This window comes from Montipora foliosa, chromosome 12 (assembly GCF_036669935.1).
Source record: "Montipora foliosa isolate CH-2021 chromosome 12, ASM3666993v2, whole genome shotgun sequence".
Lineage (NCBI taxonomy): Eukaryota > Metazoa > Cnidaria > Anthozoa > Scleractinia > Acroporidae > Montipora > Montipora foliosa.
Window position 1 is genome coordinate 11,119,906 of NC_090880.1, and position 20,000 is coordinate 11,139,905.

At 41.8% G+C, this 20,000-nt stretch overlaps 2 protein-coding genes across 2 annotated transcripts in view; one reads left to right on the forward strand and one right to left on the reverse strand.

Annotated features, from left to right (window-relative positions):
• Window positions 1-20,000, forward strand: part of LOC137979570 (centrosomal protein CCDC61-like) — a 49,181-nt gene that overhangs the window by 18,204 nt on the left and 10,977 nt on the right. The window contains exons 4-8 of the mRNA XM_068826855.1: window positions 11,294-11,399; window positions 13,366-13,412; window positions 14,161-14,296; window positions 15,293-15,373; window positions 19,610-19,692. Of these exons, the coding sequence (XP_068682956.1) occupies window positions 11,294-11,399; window positions 13,366-13,412; window positions 14,161-14,296; window positions 15,293-15,373; window positions 19,610-19,692 (453 nt within the window). The remainder of the gene's footprint in view (window positions 1-11,293; window positions 11,400-13,365; window positions 13,413-14,160; window positions 14,297-15,292; window positions 15,374-19,609; window positions 19,693-20,000) is intronic.
• On the reverse strand, window positions 17,458-18,412 carry LOC137979571 (uncharacterized). The gene has a single exon (XM_068826856.1). The coding sequence runs from the start codon at window positions 18,271-18,273 to the stop codon at window positions 17,584-17,586; it is 690 nt and encodes a 229-aa protein (XP_068682957.1). The 5' UTR covers window positions 18,274-18,412; the 3' UTR covers window positions 17,458-17,583.

Here is a 20,000-nt window from a genome sequence, read left to right on the forward strand (position 1 = left end):
TTTTTAACTCATTAGCTCATTAGCTGTCGTCTTCTAGTAAAGTACTTAATAAATGCATTGCACAATGAGGTATCTCTGAAAATTTGAGCCTGATATACAAGATTATGCTTTGAAAACTTGAAATTTTACAAAGAATGTATGAGGTCATTAATAGCGCCTTTGCCACCCAAGAATTTACCAGTTTTTGATGGCAGATATCTGGCCTGTTACCAAAACCAAAAAGGCTTGAAATTAAAGATTTAATGTACTAGTTAATGTAACCGTGTTGGTGTTCCCAAACAAAGAAAGCGTTGCCAAGTTGGTGTCCCCTATTGTTATGCAAACGTTCTATTTTTTCTTGTTTAAAAACATAGCTTTTGATCATGTGATTGATACCCAAGAATTGGCGTTGATTTTAGCGTTGAATTCTTTTCCATGTCTGACCTCATTCCCAACGATCATGCTTCTCTGCAGTGCATGCATTCAGTGGTTTTGGTTCCTAGGGTTTGTCCTTTAGCAACAGCCAGCAGTCTTATCATCATGCTTGCTGCATAGCCGTACTTAGTTGGCATTTTACTGCGTGGTAGTTATGGATCTTGCTACTACTGTAGGGGTGGTTATTAATATTATTGTTATTATTATTATTATTATTATTATTATTATTATCAAGTAGAAAAAACATGCTGTGTACTTGTCTTCAGTTTTAAAAGGGTTAAATGCAATTTAACTTACTAGTTAACGACCCGGAGCAAGTTGCACAGTTTGTCTGGTGTGGCATTAGCATTAGGGTTTATCAGTATTTTCGGGGTGTGCCTGCAGCGTTTTTTTAGTGTGTGTGTGTGTTATTTGCATGCGGGGCTTTTCCAGGGCATCTTCTGGCAGTTTTAGCGGTCAGCAGTTCTTTTGCATATTTTGCGTGTGCCTGCGCATGTCCTCGTGGTTTTGCTTGGCGCTCGGGTGCTTTCAAGTATTTCTTTTCGAGTTTTTTGTGCTTTTTTTAATTGTTGCATAGAGATCGTGTTGGTTGGACATCTTTTCCCTCAGACATGTAGTGTTTTTTGTGTCTTCTCCTGGTGTCCTGGGCACGTGCTGTCGCTCATTTTTTTTTGTGATCTACGCGACTCAGTCATGGTTCTTCCATGCTCAACTAACAACAGCTTAGCGGCTGGTTTCGTCTCGACTGCTTGTGCTTCTTCCCCTTCATCATCTGCAGCGTCGGTGGTGGTTACGGCAGGAACATCCTCCTCGCTTTCTGGTGAGATAGCATCGGCCGTGGCGACAGCCCTCAGGAATTCACTTCCCACTGTTATTGCGGCGATTCGGGACAACTCTACTCAAGCGCTGCACCGGCTGTTTCGAGTGTTAGCTCCAGTGCTGCAATGGTCGTGGCTGGGTCTTATGGGGCATCATCAAGTACGTTGAGGTTACTGTCATTTGTTTCTACATTCCCTCCCGTGCCAGCCATCTCTGGCTCCAACTAGGCCTGCCTCGTGGATTCATTCTCTTCTCCGGTTATTTCGGCTCATGCTAGCGTTTCGTCAGGCTTGGGGAGTTCGTTTGTGCCACCATCTCATGAAAAAGCGTTTGTTGTGGGCCCGGGACATGCACCAATCCCTGCCAAATTGGTCTCTAAAATTACCAGTGGTCAGTTTGTGGACCTGGGGGACTTATTGTCGGCCAACCTTTGCGCGGTGGATCAGGAACCGCATACCTTTTCGGACGGCAAGTTGCTGGTTTCTCAAAAACGTCGGTTAGTGGAAATTTCGGATATTCTGACTTGGACGGAGGCTTTCACAATTTATCAGATGGTGATGTGTGCAGCTCATCCTCATCGATGGCCAGACCTCACAAAATACAAACTGTTGATAATCCAAACGGCTTGTCATTCTCCAAATAATTTTCATCTGCGGTCTCCAGCATGCTCTCCCAATCAGCAGTTGGTCGGCTCTTCATATACAACTGCGTCTACTTGTCAAGGCTACAGTTCTCCTACCCCTTACTGCACCTTGTGGAATAATGGGCTTTGCTGTTGGCCATTTGGGGAATGCCGCTTCCGCCATGTCTGCAGCTCATGTGATGGGGATCACCCCAAGATTAGCTGCCCCTTTCGCAACCCCAGTCTTGTCGCCCCTTCCCCTGCCAAAGGGGGGCGTTTTTGAGCGGGAATATTTCCCTGTTACTTCTTGTGTATATAGTGCAAATAGCATTGTTCTTATTTGCTTGACCTACAGCGTGTCATGCCGTGCTCAGTGGCTTCGTTGTGTCTAGGCTCAGCGGGTACACCCAGCGGTCCTGTTCCAGTTCGTTCTTTTTCTCCATTAGCCCCTGTACATTTAGTCTCCCCGTTGCAGTTGTCCCAGTTTCAAGCGGAGTTGCATGACTACCCTGATCAGGCAGCAGCTTCCTACGTTTTTACTGGTCTTAGGGAGGGATTCCACATTGGTTTTGAGGCGTCATCAGTTTCCTTGCGTTCAGCTTCCGCTAACATGCATTCTGCCCTTGTTCACCCGTCAGTCATAGATGCTTACCTCTAGACAGAGGTCTCGTGTGGGAGGGTAGCAGGCCCGTTTACTACCTTGCCTTTCCCAGATTTGCATGTCAGCCGTTTTGGGCTGAAGAACAATTTCAACCTGGTCAATGGTGTTTGATTCTTGATCTCTCATCTCAGGGTCACAGTGTCAATGACGGCATCCCCAAGCCCTTATTTTCAGTTCAGTATGTCACTGTTGATTCTTTTATCAATGGCATGTGGCGAGCACCTACCGCAATGTGGCCATCCACGCGCAGGATCGTTCCCTCTTGGGAACATGGACATGGTTCTTCCCTTTTGACTATGCTCGGCTCCATACATCTTTACCTCCATAGCAGACGTGGTGGAATGGATACTGACTCATAACTATGGGGTTGATTTCCTTCGTCATTACTTGGATGATTTTATGGCATTGGGTCCGCCGGCCTCTTCGGTCTGTCACTACATCTTGCAGGCGTGCATCCAGCTGTGCTCCATCCTCGCCCTCCCTCTTCACCAACGTAAGCTGGAGGGCCCCACTACATGCCTATCCATCCTTGCCATTGAGCTGGACTCAACGACACTACAGGCTGGGCTGCCGGTGGATAAGAGAGATAGGATCATTGCTCTGTTAGATACATGATTGGTCAGCTAAGTGTTTCTGCAAACGTCGCGAGTTGGAGTCCCTTATTGGTCAACTCCACCATGTGTGTAAGATTGCCCCCCAGGGGATGATTAACTTGTTATGTACATTCAGGCGTGACAACTACCCTATTCGGCTAAACCGGGCGTTTCATCTGGACCTGACTTGGTGGCGGGAATTGTTTCAGAGCTGGGATGGTCTTAGTTTCTTGTTGATGCCTGCTTGGGCCCCTCTCCCTGACTTCCAAGTCTCATCAGATGCCGCAGGCTCCCTGGGCTTTGGAGTGATTTTCAACAGCCAATGGTTTTTTGGTGCGTGGTCGGCTTCTTAACAACCTCTATCTGATCAAGAATATGGCAATGGAAGTGTTCCTTTAATAACCTCTGGTGTCTCTTCTCTTGAACCTGGAGATTATGGTTTTCTTGATATTGAAAGAGGAATAAATCTACCTAAATCTGACGATCAATGGATAACGGCCAATGAATGTTTCAAGTCGGTCCTTTTTTTAATCCTCCAATCACGGCTCAAAATCGCGCCTCAAGTATCAAACTTCTAAACTGCACTATTTATGACTATTTCTCTGCTAATTTTGGTCAAGTCGCACAAGCTACTGATGAAAGCCTGATAAAAAAGTACAAAGACAAATCTAAACATGATCTCTCAAAGTCTTAAAACACTCTGCTAATGCAGATGTAGCTGAAATCGAATGCGTATCTCGCCTATTGCATGACAAGCTGCGGAACAACACTTGACAGGTCAACACTGACCAAACCCTTCAATCTCCATGGACGAGTGCTTTGATTGCTTTGCAAGAACTCTATCGTCAGTAAATCCAACTAGAGTCTTGAACCTTCCAGGGTGGATACCAACTTTATCTGATCCTGTAATTCCGTTTAACCTTGAACCTCCAACAAACCAACATATCAAATGTGATAAGAAAAATGAATGCTTCTGGTTCTCCTTGTCCCTTAGGTCAATAATTATCAATCATTTGTTTTAAAAGATGTCCATTTCTTTGAACCCATTTATCTGAAATTATCCCTATAACTTGGTCAACTGGATCCATCCCATGTGAATAGAAGAAAGCCTGCAGAATCCTTATCCCTGCTAACTTTCATCCAATTACTCTACAATCTACATGCCCTTAAAGGTTTGTACCTTGTTCCTTCGTAATGCCATTTTCATCTTCCTTACCGCTAATAGTTATATTGAACGTTAAATTCAAAAAGGTTTTACACCTGGTCTCTCAGGAACTTTTGAGCATACTGCTCAAATGGCTGTCATCATTAACAAAGCTTGTACCAAGCAGCGTTCTTGTGTCATTACTCTCCTAGTCCTCTAAAACCCCTTTGGTGAAGTTCATCACAATTTGATTCAAACCGCTCTTGATTACCAGCGCATTCCTGATCATATCAAACTTCTGGTTAAAAGTGTGTACACTGATTTCAAAACCTCTATAATTACCAATGAATTTTGCATTCCATTTGTATCTATTGGTGATGGCGTACTTCAAAGTGATTGTCTTAGCCCTCTTCTTTTAACTTGTAATTTAACATGTTTCTCCAGCACATTAAATCTGGAAAATATCGTCAATTTGGCTTTTCCTAGTTCCCATTCACTGGTTCCAGTTCGCAGACGCCACCGCTGTCATAAGAGGTCAGGAATCAGAAAATCAGCACCTAATCAACGGCTTTATAACCTTGTGTCAATGGTCTAGTATGATAATCATTGTAGTCTATGCTCCCACTGCAGAAGCAGAAGACATAAACATCGATAATTTCCATAGTTCCCTTGACGAAGTTTATACCTATTGTAAATTGGCCGAGATTACAATAGTGATGGGAGATTGGAACGCCAGGGTAGGATCTGAGGAGCAGGGAAAAAGTGTAGGACCCTTTGGGCTTAGGTGAAAGAAACGAGCAGGGAGACAGACTAGCTGACTGGTGCGTGGAAAACCGCCTTGTTGTAAGCAAACCCATCCCAGAAGGCACTACACATGGAAAAGCCCAGGCAACAGAGCCCGCAATCAGATCGACTTCATCCTGATCAACCAGAGATTTCGAAATGCTGTCAGACATGCCAGAGCATTTCTGGGGGCAGATTGCAAATCAGACCACAACCCTGTCGTCATGAGGTTCAAACTCTCCCTCAAGCAAGTTCCTAAACCAGTCAGGCGGTTTTTACTAAATGCCCTACGATCTGACGAGGTTAAAACGAGGTTCAAGGACTCCGTAATCACAAAGCTGAACGAACAAGAACCACCAAACACCATCGATAAACACTGGGAACAGGTTAAGACGGCCATCAACGAAGCTGACGAATCTCATATACCCAAAGAGGAAAGATGAAACCAAACCTCTCACTGGATGACAGCCAAAATCAAAGATCTCATGGAACAAAGAAGGCTTGTGAAAAACAACGAAGTGCAATACAATCTAGTCGACAAAGAAATCAATAAAAATGCAAAGAAGCAAAGGAGGGATGGCTAGAGGAGAAATGCCAAGAAATCGAAAGACTCAATTTTCACCCGAATTTGAAGGAAATGTTCAAAAAGATACGCGAAATTGCTGGCAAGCGATCGAAGCCAGCCTCAAAATGTATCAAAGACAAGAGTGGAAAAACGCTCTTTGAAGAACAACAAATTGCTGCGAGATGGGAAGAATACATCAAGGAACTGTTCGAGGACGATCAACCATTACAAGAAATCATCTTAGAAACAGCAGAAACAGGGCCACCCATCCTAAGAAGCGAAGTTGAATGGGCAGTAAAACATATGGAACAGGGCAAGTCAGCTGGCCCGGACGAGATATCAACTGAGATGCTCCTAGCTCTAGAAGGTGTCGGAATAGACCTGCTGTTCGATCTCATCACTAAAATCTATGAAACAGGAACGTTTCCAGCCATTACGCTTAAGTCTGTTTTTGTTCCCCTGCCAAAAATCTCAGGAACCCTAGATTGTACAAATCATAGAATGATTAGTTGAATGAGTCATAGCCTGAAAGTCCTTCTCAAGATCATTCTTCAGCGCATAGGGCGTAAGCTTCTGCCAGAGATCTCAGAAGCGCAGTACAGCCTCATGAAGGACAGAGGCACCAGAAACGCGATATTTAACATCCGTATGCTAAGCGAGAGAAGCATTGAACACCAACAGGACATCTACCTCGTCTTCATTGACTACAAAAAGGCTTTCAATAAGGTCAGACATGGAGAACTTCAATTTACTACAAGCAATCCAAGTTGATGATAAAGATCTCCGTATTCTCCACAGCGTTTATGTTCATCAGAAAGCAGCTGTGCGTCTCCCCAAAAGACTAACAAACCGGGTCGAGATCAAACGAGGAGTCCGTCAGGGATGTATTGCATCTCCAGGCTTGTTCAATCTGTACAAGGAGTCAATTTTGCGACCACTTGATGAAGTCCCCGTTGGAATCTCCATAAATGGAGCCATTATAAACAATATCAGATATGCGGATGATATCGTTTTGATAGCAACAACGGAAGAAGGCCTCCAGCAACTTCTCGACGAAATTAACAGCAACGGCGAATCAAAAGGCCTTAGTATCAACCATAAGACATGGCATCTGACAGGATGCAGCGATGCGGATCCGCATAATTCACTGAAATCCGCATCTTCCGCATAATTCCGATATTTTCTGCAAAAAAACAGAAGAAATATCTGATATTAGTGATAAAGCAGCTCCTTAACATCCTAAAAAACATAAAAGCTGAAGAAATTGACTGTTTTGAAACGCTTATTTTCCTGAACATTGAAGAAAACACACCATTTCGTTCGCAAGATGAAAGTTCGTAAGAAAGATCGTAAGCAGTTTCCGCGCATTTTTTCGCCAATGAGCCTGGACACTAGTTTTCATTCCTACAATGCTTTCCATTGGACGAGAAACAGTTACACTTCAGCAAATGACGTAACTAATAAGAAACTAAGGGCGCGTTCAATTGACCGTATTCCGGAATAGGATTACATGGAATACAAGTCAGAAATCCTTCGTTTTTATGGAGATTCACATTAAAAATGTCGAACACTTGCTAAAATGCTATTTTAAACATATCTTTATTATCCTTGTTTCTTCAAAACGCCAGACATACTGTTTTGAATTCATCACTTCACGTATTTTTATTCTGGAATACAGTGAATCAAACGAACTTTAAGCCAATGATCGAGGGAATGGATCGCGCTCCAAAGGTATTACAATTTTGCTCCATTATCTCCAAATTGAAACAAAATTCATGATGAGAAACAAAATAATTTTTAATCGCTTTATTTATTTTACCAAAAGTTTCGGGAAAATCCCAACTGCTAACCCTTTTATTTCAGCGATGAAAGCTGGTCGCAAATTGATGACTCCTCCATGTAATTTAATCACAAAGGGCAAAAATTCAGTCACAAATGCGATTGTATTGGTTGCAATTTCGATTACGGATTTACCGTAAGCATGTAAATACATTGGACGGGCCTAATTATTAGTTTTATAACTTGTTTAAGTTTCCGCATTATCCGGTGTAATTTCCGCATAATCAACGCATGTTTCCGCATAATATGGCCAAAAATTTCCGCATAATCTTTAATTTTTTTCCGCATCCTATCAGAAGCCATGATAAGAAGACCAAGTGCATGGTCATCTTGAAATCTACAACACCCCCGACATGCACTCTGAAGTTAGGAGACATCAAGATTGAACAAGTCGACAACTTCAACTATCTCGGCTCTGTTGTTAGTTCCAACGGTCAATGCAAAAACGAGATACGTTGATGGATCAGCTTAGCTAAGGAGGCCTTCAAGAAAATGAAGCCTATCTTTTGTGACAGAAAGCTTTCAATGCCTATCAAGAACCGTGTCCTTCAAACATTCGTCTGGCCAGTGATTCTCTACGGCTCGGAATCATGGACTCTAAATGCTGAAACCCCGCAAGAACATCGAAGCTGCAGAAATGTGGTTTTACAGGTGCGTGCTCAAGATTTCTTGGGTTGAAAAGGTTACCAATGACGAAGTCCTAAATCGAGTCCAGGAGGAGAGACAGCTCCTTCAAAGGATAGCACATGGCCAGAACAAGTTCCTGGGGCATATCATCTGCAAGGAAGCCATAGAAGATCTCTGCCTCACGGAAAAATCCCCGGGAAGAAAGCTAGAGGAGGACAAAGACTACATTTTCTGAAACAATGGAATTCCAATGCCAGAACCATCATTGACAGAGCGTGCCAACGGAAAGACATAGGCGAGCTTCGTTCAAGTTTAAATGCCATGTAGTTCAGCAAGGCCCGTATTGGGCATGGCACAGCAGAGAGAAAGAGAGAGAGAGAGAGAGAGTATGATAATAAGGGTTGACAAATGTTTTACTTTTGGAATACGAAGACTGTACTAAATCTGTCCAATATTAGCCTTAACTGTTGACAAATGTAGTTCTTGTTCCCTGTGTCGAAATGGGTGAATCATTTTGTTACTTAGGATGCTACTTTTACTTCAACATGTCTAACAGCCAATACATGTCCAAATTGTCCTCTCTTGTAGAAGAATTGATGTGTGACATTAATGAGAAGCCACTGCATCCCAAAAAGAAACATCTGCTGTACAGCTGCTATGTCTTATCTAAACTGTCCTGGCATGTTACTGTAGCTGACATATCAAAAACCTGGATAATAGCAAATCTTAATTCTACAGTGAACAGATATATCCAAAACTGGCTTGATATCCTGACATCTGGTAATCTTTTTCTACAACACAATAATCCTTCAGTTAAATTCACTCAGTGCCAAACAGTCGTCTAGAAGTCACACCAATATTCAGTGTTGTCTTCAAGTCCACCAAGGAAGTTCTTAAAGACTTTCGTTGTAATCAAGAAGACAAACTACAATACCACTTAACATCTTCCACTTTTTTTCAAATGTTATCAAGCACTCATTGTCATCTGTTAACTCTATTTGGTTGTTTGCTGCTCAGTCTCATCTACGCAAGAACATTTACAATTTTACCATTCACTACATGAACAACTCCCTTCCTGAAGTGTACGTATGAATATGACAAGTTGGGGATTATCCCAAAGTCCTGATTGCTCCTTTTTGTCTTAACCCTGAGTCACTCCTCCACATTGTCGCTGGTTGCCAACATTACCTTGATCGCTTCACCTGGAGACACGACTCAATTCTCAACTTCATTGCCAACTCGCTTCAACCTGTAATTAATGATCGCTCTTCACTCTATCCGAGTCCTTCAATTATAACTGGTGACAATTATCGTCCAGATCTTCTTTTCCTAATACAGTCCAAGTGCCTATATATTCTAGAACTAACAGTTGGTTTTGAATCTAACCTTAAAAACAATGCAGTGCACAAAAAAGAAAAATACATTAGCTTGGTCAAAGACATAAGAAGTAATTGCAGATGTGTTAAATTTGTAAACCTTTCCATGAGCTCTCGTGTTGTTTTCTCCAACGAATGCTCTACGCTCTTAGAAATGATGAATGACATTGGCATTGACAGATAGCAACAACACTGTATAATAAAAAAATGATATATCTAGCCATTAGAGCGACACATCTTTTGTCGTAGAAATAAGATTTGGGATAGTCCAGACGCTAATTTTTTTAAAATTTGATTTATGTGTAAATACAGTATACATTCAAGTATATCACTCAATTTCAAGTAGGCAGGTGTTAATTGCCTATATGTAGAGAAATTTACAACTTTATTCAAAGTCAAATAAAGTTTCCATTGTTGTTGTTATTATTATTATTATTATTATTATTATTACTATTTTCATGATCATTACTATTCAACAACAACAACATTATTTATTTAGATGTTACTAATTGTTATTTACAATTTGTCCACCAAAGTATAGCGAAGCTAATCAAGTTGGGTGGAATAGTTGTACAATACGTGTAGTTAGTTAATATATTTACATTGTTTGAAATTACAGGAATGGTGCAGTGGTGAGAGCACTCGCCTCCCTCCAATGTGGCCCGGGTTCGATTCTCAGACTCGGCATCATATGTGGGTTGAGTTTGTTGGTTGTGTACTGTGCACCGAGAGGTTTTCTCCGGCTACTCTGGTTTCCCCTCTCCTCAAAAACTGACGTTTGACTTGATTTACTTTCATTGTTCATTTCGTGTCCCCAATTAGCGCTCCAGCGCTAAAACGACTAGACACTTAAATAAAGTTCCTTTCGTACAAAGTTTAGCTGAATTGAGAGTTTAGAGCTTTGAGTATAAAAGTTGTTTGAAGCAGATGATCGAGTATTATAAGTCCAGAATGGATACTGGAAATATCTTGATGCTGTTCTGGAATCCTACTGTGATGTAGGTGGTTCCATCCAGGGAGGGGTTAGGTTGCTGGGCAACATCCACGATGTGCTAGGGCACCTGACCTCCAATTGCAACGAGTGTTTTTAGACTAAAGTTCTTTTACCTTATAAAGTCAAGTTGAAAAAAAGCATGATGCCTTCTGTTATGTTAATGAAACAAAAATGTAAACAATGAATTCAGCAATTCCCTTGTAGTAGGTCTTAAAGATGGTATTTTGCCTATAAATTCACACTAGATAGAAGTCCATCAGCAATGATTATCTTTAGACCAAAATAGCTAGACCTTTAAAATTACTATTGGCAGTGAATAATTAGGCATTTCATGTCATGGTTTCCACATGAACATTATGCATAAAAAAGAACAGCTGCTGTCAGGGTTCCAAGCTCAAATTTAACTGTAGGTCGCTAGGCAAAATTTTGCTTGAGAATCTGCCAAAAAGCCCGTTTTTCTTTGTTGTGACAATATGAGATAAATCACATGAGGAGAAACCACTAACTAAACAGGCAAACCAGAAAAGTTACAAAAAAGGGTCATTGTAAAATCGCGTTATACTATATGCATGCGTGAGATGGATGATATTTTAAAGAGTTGTACTGGTCTTCAAAAGAAAGAAGCAACTACAAAGAAAGCTACTTCTGAAAACCATGTGGACAGAATATGTCCTGAAGGGATGCAAACAGGCAAAACACACTGTCAGGTGGCTAGATTTCGGAGATAAAGTCGCCAATTTGACGACCTTCCTCAAACTTTTAGTCAACACAATTATCCTATACTTGCCATGGTGACCAAAATGTCACAGCTTGGAGTATGGGCCTTGTTCTACTAATGAGAATCCCTTCCTTACAGGATACACTATCCTCTTCCTTTGCCTTATGTGGGGAAACCAGATCCAGTACAACTGCAAGAGACCATTAGGAAACTAAGGCAAGAAAATCAACTTCTCAAAGAACAGGTACTAAGCTACATCCGAACATGAACTTTGTGCATTTACAGCATGACACTTAAACAGACAAACAGCACGTATAAAAATCAAAATGTATAGATTAATGTACATGTAGCTTCACACAGATTTAAAATAAGACTGACAACTTCATTTTTAATCATAACTTTACAATGTTATGTTATCAACTGTATGTCTTCTGATGGTTCAGCTGTCTTGTTAAAAGTTTGAAGTACATCATATCTGTAAATGGCTAATTTTAGTAGTCACTTCACTTCTTATCCTTTTTTTAATCGTCCGCTATGTGACATTGCTACATGTACTTGTGTTTTCTGGCATCCTTGTTGCCACTGAGCTGCCTGGGTCCTTCTAGTCACCAAACGACTGGCACAAGGTTCAGGTGCAGGCTTAGAGGGACAGGTGGCGCTGGAGAAAACAATGGTTTGCAGACTGGCCATTCAGTGGTCAAGCACTGTGTTCAGTGCACAATAATAATCTCACATCGCCGGCCAAAAAATGTTTTTTGCTTTTTCAGAAATATGTCATTCGATGGCAACTTCCTTGTCCAAACACTATCTTTTCCAAACAGAAAGTGCTTTTTACACTCTGTTTATATGACAGTGTATGAAAAAATTGCAAGATACAGTACTTGAAGCTTATTAGTTATCATAATCTTTTATAGATACCGGTACTTGTTCACTGTTTCCAGCCCTTGATTAAGTTTTGCATACACTATCCTTGAAGAGTCTATCCTCCAACCAAATCTAAAGGAGGAGGTATCTGTACTTTTTTCAATTGTTTTATACACGTGCCAAAATGTTGCTTTTCTAGGGTCAATTTTGCCATGCAAGGCATATAGTTAAATATGTGCAGTCCAAGTCAGTGATTGACTTGATTTCAGCAATCAGTCAAATTTCCAGGGTTTTGCACTCCAGGAATTCCTGGAAAACTCCTGGATTTTTGAAAATTTCTTCCAGGGTCCTGGGAAACTCATTGAAAGTCAATTTCGGCATCAACTCTTGAAAAACTCCTTGAATTTATCTATGAACATTAGGTGTAGTATTTGAAAAAATCAGTTTTTAAATCGTTATTGATGATGAATTAGGCATTAAGAAAAAACGAATGTGAAAGCTATGAAAAAGCTTCTTTACATACACTTTGACTTTGTAAGTAACTTGTTCTAAAGGAAAATTTATATGAAATTTCCAAGTTTGGGTTCTTAGATTTCTTTTGTTTATACCCTGGAAAGCTCCTAGAAAACTCATGGGATTTTATAATCTCCTGGTAGTACGAACCCTGAATTTGGAAAAACAACCCTCATACAATTCAAGCAATGAAGTGAAAGCTGGAGCGATCATCTCAGTTAATTGAGCAGTTGCAAAGAAGCCTGAAAAATCCAGGCATGAAGGGGATTGCAACCCATGACTGTGTGATTGGGCTGCACTTGCTCTACCAACTGAGCCATCAAGCCTATTGCGAGGTGGTCAGTTCAGTTAAAGTTCAAGTTTATCTCATACAAGGTGAATGAAATGACGTTGTAGAATGTGTGAAGTTTCATATAATTAATGTGATTTTCAGGATAACGTGTAATGAAAGTTGGAAGGAGTGGAATTGATTACTCAGTTGTTGGACTACATAAGTTGCTCAACTAACTGCAATGATCTTTGAGACTTTCATTCTATTCCACAGTTCAAATATTATGAAAAACTTTGTATATTCTAAAAAGTCAATTCAAGCAATTCATCTTGTATTATGATGCTAAGAAAAAGAACAGAACTTTTTTAGTGTCAAATTTATTAAAGTATTGTGTTTGTTTTATTGTTGTTGTATAGTTACATTAAAAAGAACAAGGAAAAAAATTCAATTAATTTCACATTGTTAAAGAAGCCCGAAAAGTTAAGAGGCTTTTTAAGGCGATTTAAAGCCAATTCCTCCACGTGGCTGTACCAGTGGAGTTAATTTTTGGCTTTATTTACAGCTGATTAAAGGTTCAAGATCAGTAGGACTGTCTCATCTTCAAAAGGAGTAAGAATATTTTAGCTGCATACACATTTGGTTCACTTGAATTAATTTTTGTTATTACCTTTCTTTTATTAAAGACTACCACCATGCACCGGTGGCTCAGTTAATTGAGCACCAGGCTGCCATGCCGGAGGTCGTGATTTCCACTCTGGCTAGACTAACACTCAGGGTCTTAAAGTAACTGAGGAGAAAGTGCTGCCTTTGTAATTAAATCCACAAATGGTTAGACTTTCAATTCTTCTCGAATAAGGACCATAAACCGTAGACCCCATCTCACAAATATCTTTCCTGTTTATAAGTTCTCTGTGGGACCTTAAAGAACCTACACACTATTCGAGAAAAGAAGGGGATGAAATTCCTGGTGTTGTGGCTGTTCTCTGTGAGTGTGTTCTTTCCAGCAGAAGTGGCCGGCTTGGCGTAACGTCTCTAAAAAGGCTTGTGTTGTATGAGGCCACTTAAGCAGAAACAGTCATAAGTCAAAAGGACTTTGCCAAGTGCTGGGACATGTAGATGTAGATGTACCATTCTAAAAATACATGATTGTATAACAGAACTTTGTAATAGGAGACTTCACTATTTATAAACTATTCTTTTGTACTTTAAATTTTGCCAACCACAGAACAAAAGAATCCCTTGTTTCAACAGGCAATAGATCTCTGGTTGGCACATTAATTAAAATAGGTGATGTAATGGTGAGTATCGCTATAGTACTTATTATAATTAGTTTTGTTTATTGTTGGTTGTGTTTTAGAAATGACAAATTGGTGAAGGAAAAAATGGAAATAGAAAAGAAACTAGAGACATTTCAAAGGGAAGTGAAGCATGTTTCCAAAGCAAATACAGCAAAGGAGATCAGAGTACTAAAGAAAGTTGTACAGAATTTGGAGGTCTGTATGGTAGCAACAAATATCAAATATTAGTATAATTACATGGGTGGTTATTGAAAATTCTGCGCTGATTGGTTGCACTTGAGGAGATTATGACGCTATAATAACCTACGTGGTTTTTTCACAATGGCTGCAAGCCGTTTTGTGGCGGTGACAGACAAAGAAATTAATTATTTTGCTTTATAAAGAAAATGCGTATTTTTCAAATAATCACCAATGTAATTACACTGAAAAAATACTTATTGACCTTGCCTTCGGTGAATAATTGTTAATTATTGATTTACAGCATCTATGTGCACTGAAAACTATGTTCTCTTTAACAGCCACTCAACTATGTATTTTACTTTGGTTAACTTGGAAAGCTACAATTGTAGTTCTAAAGAGCAAAAACGAAGGGTGGAAATCAAATTATGGAGTAATGTCATTGAGTAATGTTCAAATACATGTTGATTGCTTTTCCCAAAATAGCTCAGTGATTGACAGGCCATCCTACTCATGCTATTGGTGCAAAAAAGTGATCACTTTAAATTTACTTATTTAATGTGACTCAGTTTGAAATGAACATGACATTTTTAAAAGGCGCTGCTCTTGACTTGGCATAGTGCAACTGACGTCTGCCATTTTAAGTGTGTAGTCCGTGAAATCGTTTGACCTTTGAAGACCAGCTTTTTACCTTAATTAACTATCATTTCGACTCCTCCCTTTTCGTTAATTCACGAAGGAATTTTCTTCATGTTATTTGCTCTACAGTTTAATATCATTGAAACACTTGCAACAAGACATACTCTGGTTAACTTGAAAAGCTACACTTGTAGATATGAAGAGCAAAAACGAAGGGTGGAAATCTTGTTTCTTAATATGTACCTGTACCTGTACCTGTAGTAAACAGGACCCAGCAGCAGCAGGAGCTCCATCTAAGACTCTACAAAACTCCACCTTTTAGTTTAAACCGAGCAAAATGATCTGTAATTCCACCTTGTATTCTCTATTTTTCAGAGTGACCTCATGAAAGAAAAAAGCAAGTTCCAACGTACAATAAATAAGAAAAACGAAGAACATAGAAATTTACTTGAAGAAGTAGGATTGCTTATTCGTGATTTTGTTATGGGGAAGAGGAGTCAGATTATGGCAAGGGGAATAGACTTTCAAATTGTTAACATAGTGATATGAAGTTGTTATCTATGTTTAAACCCTGGTTCACCTCAATGGAGTCTTTAATTTTTAAATTTGCTCACCTGAAAAGTACTTAATCTGGTTTTAAATACACAAAATGTTCACAAAAGGTTCTTTGGGTTTTCAGTGGGGACTTCTTTTGCAACCCATTGTTTTGTGAAGTGGTGGCCAATACAGAGAGGCTAGTTAATACATTGCCAAAGAAATGGGTTATTTGACATAACCGTTCTGGAAACTGATGTGGCCTTTAAAGTGCACCGAAACTCGATAATTTTTTGTCTACAATATAAATCTCCCTACCAAAACCAAACATGTTTAAAATACCATTTTTACCTCAATTTTTCGATTTTTATCTGTCGGGCAAGACGAGCAGTTAGTAAAACTTGGACCCACGACCGTGATGTGTGAGGCATGGGTCCATTCGGATTTTACATGACAAACTGTTTTTCAATGCAAAATTTATTTGAAAACAGCAATGCAAAGCAGTTTGTGACGTAGAATCGAGAATAGATCCATGCATCTGACATTATGGTTGTGGTCCAAAATGCTGCCAGTTCTGCCAAGTTTGCGTGGCTTGCATGGCACACAAAAAGCGACATTATGGGCAACAATGGTGACATGTGTTTGCTTTGGATAGGGAGATTTATATTAGGAACGAAAAATATTTAAGGTTAGGTGCACTTTAAGATTCAGCTGTATAATATAGAGTGTATGGATAGTGGAGTCTCTAGGCAAAGAAGAAGAGGAGGCCATGTTCTCATCCTCTGTGTTTTTTTTCTGTTAAAATAATAAGTGTGACTGTTGATGACGTGAAGGAATGTCCCTCCAAACTAAACTTTAAAAAAGTAACTAATTGTACATTTCTTTTTCATGACATTATGCTTAAGTTAATTACTTGTATCTCTGAAGTGAAGTTGCAGACACTCTCTTCTTACTCTGGGTGTTTGTCCGTCAATTCGATGAAGACCATCTAATAATCATCCTGGGGCTGGGAGAGTCTGTCCCTGTGGGTGCGGAGATGGCTTGTGAGGTCGATCCACGCTCGGAAGGTTCTGGTGCATTGTGGACAGGGGATGGTGGCTGCTGTCGGTGACTTGGAGGCTCTGCTCTTACTGTCTTCCCTGCGTTGCTCAGCTGCAGCAATCCTGTTGGTTTCATTGGACTTTACACCACTGCGAACAGATGCCCGCCACTTTGGTCTGTCTATAGCTGCTTGCTCCCATGAGTTGTGGCTGATGCCGGAGGCTTTCAGTAACACTTTAAAAGTGTCTTTGAGGCGCTTCTTCTGGCCTCCAAGGGAGCATTTGCCATGTTGGAGTTTGCTGAACAACAGTTTCTTGGGGAGCCGATGGTCCGACATGCGAACTACATGCCCTACCCAGCGTACCTGGGTCTGCATCTAGATGGTGTGGATGCTGGGAAGGTTAGCTTGGGTGAGCACCTCTGTATCTGGGATCTTGTCTTGCCATTTTATGCCAAGGAGTTTCCTCAGACTTGTGGTATGGAAGTGGTTCAGCTTCCTGGCATGGCGTTGATAAACTGTCCATGACTCACAGCCATGCAGCAGTGTGGTGAGCACTACCGCTTTGTAGACCTTGATCTTTGTCTCCGTGGTGATGCCTCTTCTGTCCCATGGAGTCTGCCAAAGGTGGCACTAGCTTTCGCGAGTCTGGTGTTGACTTCGTTGTCGATGACAACTGTGGGGGAGAGTGTACTGCCAAGATACGTGAACTTTTCCACTATGTTGAGTCTTTGTCCATTGACGGAGATGTTGAGTTCAATGTAGCGCTTCCCTGGAGCGGGTTGGTGCATCACCTCAGTCTTCTTGGTGCTGATTGTGAGCCCAAAGTTGTTGCAGGCATCAGAGAACTTATCGACGCTGTGTTGCATGTCGGCTTCTGAGGTAGTGTTGAGGGCACAGTCATCAGCAAACAGGAGGCCGTTCATGGTATCTGTTGAAACCTTGGTTTTTGCTTGGAGCCTCCTGAGGTTGAAGAGTGACCCGTCATACCTGTACCTGATGCCGTTGCCTGCATCTGGGTCCCTGAAGGCGTCTGACAGTATTGCCGAAAACATGAGGCTGAACAGGGTGGGGGTGAGCACACAGGCCTGTTTCACTCCGTTGGAGACTGGGAATGGTGCAGAGGTCTCTCCGTTGTCTTGCATTCTAGCCAGCATGCCATCATGGAACTGACGTATGATGGCACTTGGCCACTGGATAGCAGGCGGATTGCTTTCAGGATCTCATCAAAGGTTAGCATGGCATCGAATGCCTCGTTGACTGGAACTTGTGGGAGACGGTTAATGGCCTCGTCATTGATGGTGGAGGGGCCGTTGAGTACACTGTCTAAGTGTTCAGCCCATCTCTCTAGGATCTTGTCCTTGCCAGTGATGAGAGAAGATCCGTCTGCACTGAGGAGAGGTGGTGATCCAGATGTGGTGGGACCGTAGATTTCTTTCAGGCCATCATAGAACTTTTTCATGTCATTCCTGTCAGCATAGCCTTGGATCTCATCAGCTTTGTTGGTTAGCCAGGTGTCCTGCATCTGACACAGCTTCAGCTGGATGGTGCTGCGCATGTGTCTTCTGGAGGTCATCTTGTTGACATTCAGGCGTTTTGGTGCTTTCACGTCTTGTGGCCACCTTTTTAGCTGGATGCGTAGCCTGAGTTTTGTGACAATAAGGCGGCGGACCGTCCAGCACTCAGCTCCACACATGGCCTTTGTGACATGTACATCCTGCCTGTCCGTCTTCCTGATGATGACATAGTCGATGAGATGCCACTGCTTGGAGCGAGGATGCATCCACGACGTCCTGTTACGGGTGGGTAGGTGGGAGGCTGTGTTTGTGATCAATAGGTAATGCTTTGCGCAGGTCTGGAGGAGTAGTAGGCCGTTGCTGTTGCAGTTGCTAACTCCATGCTTCCCAATCACACCTTCCCAGGCAGCACTGTCACAGCCAACTCTCACGTTGAAGTCACCAAGGATGATGAGCTTGTCTGCGTTGGGAACAGTGGCGATGACAGCGTTGAGATCTTAATAAAACGTTTCTTTGATCCCATCCAGGCTGGTCATGGTGGGGGCATAGGCACTGACTAGAGTGGCGAACTTCTTCCCATGTATGAGGGGGAGTCTCATCGTCATAAGTCGATCATTCACACCTTTTGGGGGTCCAGCCAGCTTGCCACGAGAGTTGCTCTCACCGCAAACCCAAATCCAGCTTCACGTCTCTCTTTAGGTCCACATACACTCGAAAAGAAGGTGTAGCCTGTGCCTCTTTCACAGAGTTCTCCCTCGCCTGCTAGCCTGGTCTCACTAAGGGCAGCGATATTAATGTTGGATCTGGCGAGTTCACTTGTGATAAGTGTGGTGCGTCTCTGTGGTCTGTCTGAGTTGTACCTGTCAAGAAGCGTTCGATGTGGCAAGATTCAGAGGCGTTGTCGCAGGTCCCTGCGAGCCGTGGTAATCTAGCTAGGGTGACATGGAACAGGCAATGTTTAGGGCACCTTTTCTAGCCCCTTCCTCATGCTGTGGAGGTGAGCAGTGCGGTCCTGAAGAGGGCTGCTCAGTTGCTCATACGGCTGCCGAAATCCACTGCTGCTCCTTTCAGTAGATAGCGACCCTAATGGCCTGAGCCACCTGTGTGCAGGGTTGCAACTACGACTGCCAGTGTACCCACACCTGTCGCTTCGCCGCTTGCTTGTCGCACAGGACTTGTGGGAGTGGGATGATGGATGATAGAGGACTTGTGTGATGACTTTGTTTAAAGTTAAGAAGAGTTGCGCAATGTCGACCTCACTCTCTCGTCCATGACCACCAATGTCCAGTGGCAAGAACTGGTCAAGACGACTGGTGATGGAAACGGATGCAGTGGATGACCAAGTTGCCCCACGTGCCTCAACTTGCTCAGTACTGAACCTGCCTTTCTCTCGGTTGAACCATTTAGGTTTCCTCCGCCGGCATCCAGTCTCCGCATGCCCCAGGTAGGCAAGCCCTAAGGTACCAACTGTCAGAGTGGCATGCAACTTCGACAGTGGAGACTCATGGTGGTAGGGACGTCTAACCCCTGTCACAGGTCCACAGAACCTGCCCACTACCAAATGCATGTTGTATAACTGTTGTTATGTGTCTTGACTCATAGCTGGAAGAAATTCGTGCAAATGAAAGGAACTTAAGAGCAAGATGCAGAAGCTTAACAAATGAACTTGCTGTGCTAAAACGAGGGTAACTATTCAGTTGTGTTGATTTCTATATCGTTATTTTTACTTTATCGGGACCTTGAGAAAATGCATGTTTTGGACAGGAAAGATAATTTTCTCCTTAGGTTGTCGGTTGATTAGCAAAATGACCACTGTCACAAACATGCCATGCCATGAAACCTTGGCAGGATACTGAGTATGAAATTTTGTTTTATCAAACAAGCTGAAATAGTGAAATTATTCCCCATAAGAAACACTTGCTTTCTACCTCTCTTCAAAGACACCGCAGATAGAACTTTTAATGGGTAAGCCACATGGGAAAGATTTATGGTG

Coding starts and splice junctions, on each gene's coding strand:
- LOC137979571 (XM_068826856.1), bottom strand. CDS start 18,273: ATGCATCCTCGCTCCAAGCAGTGGCATCTCATCGACTATGTCATCATC.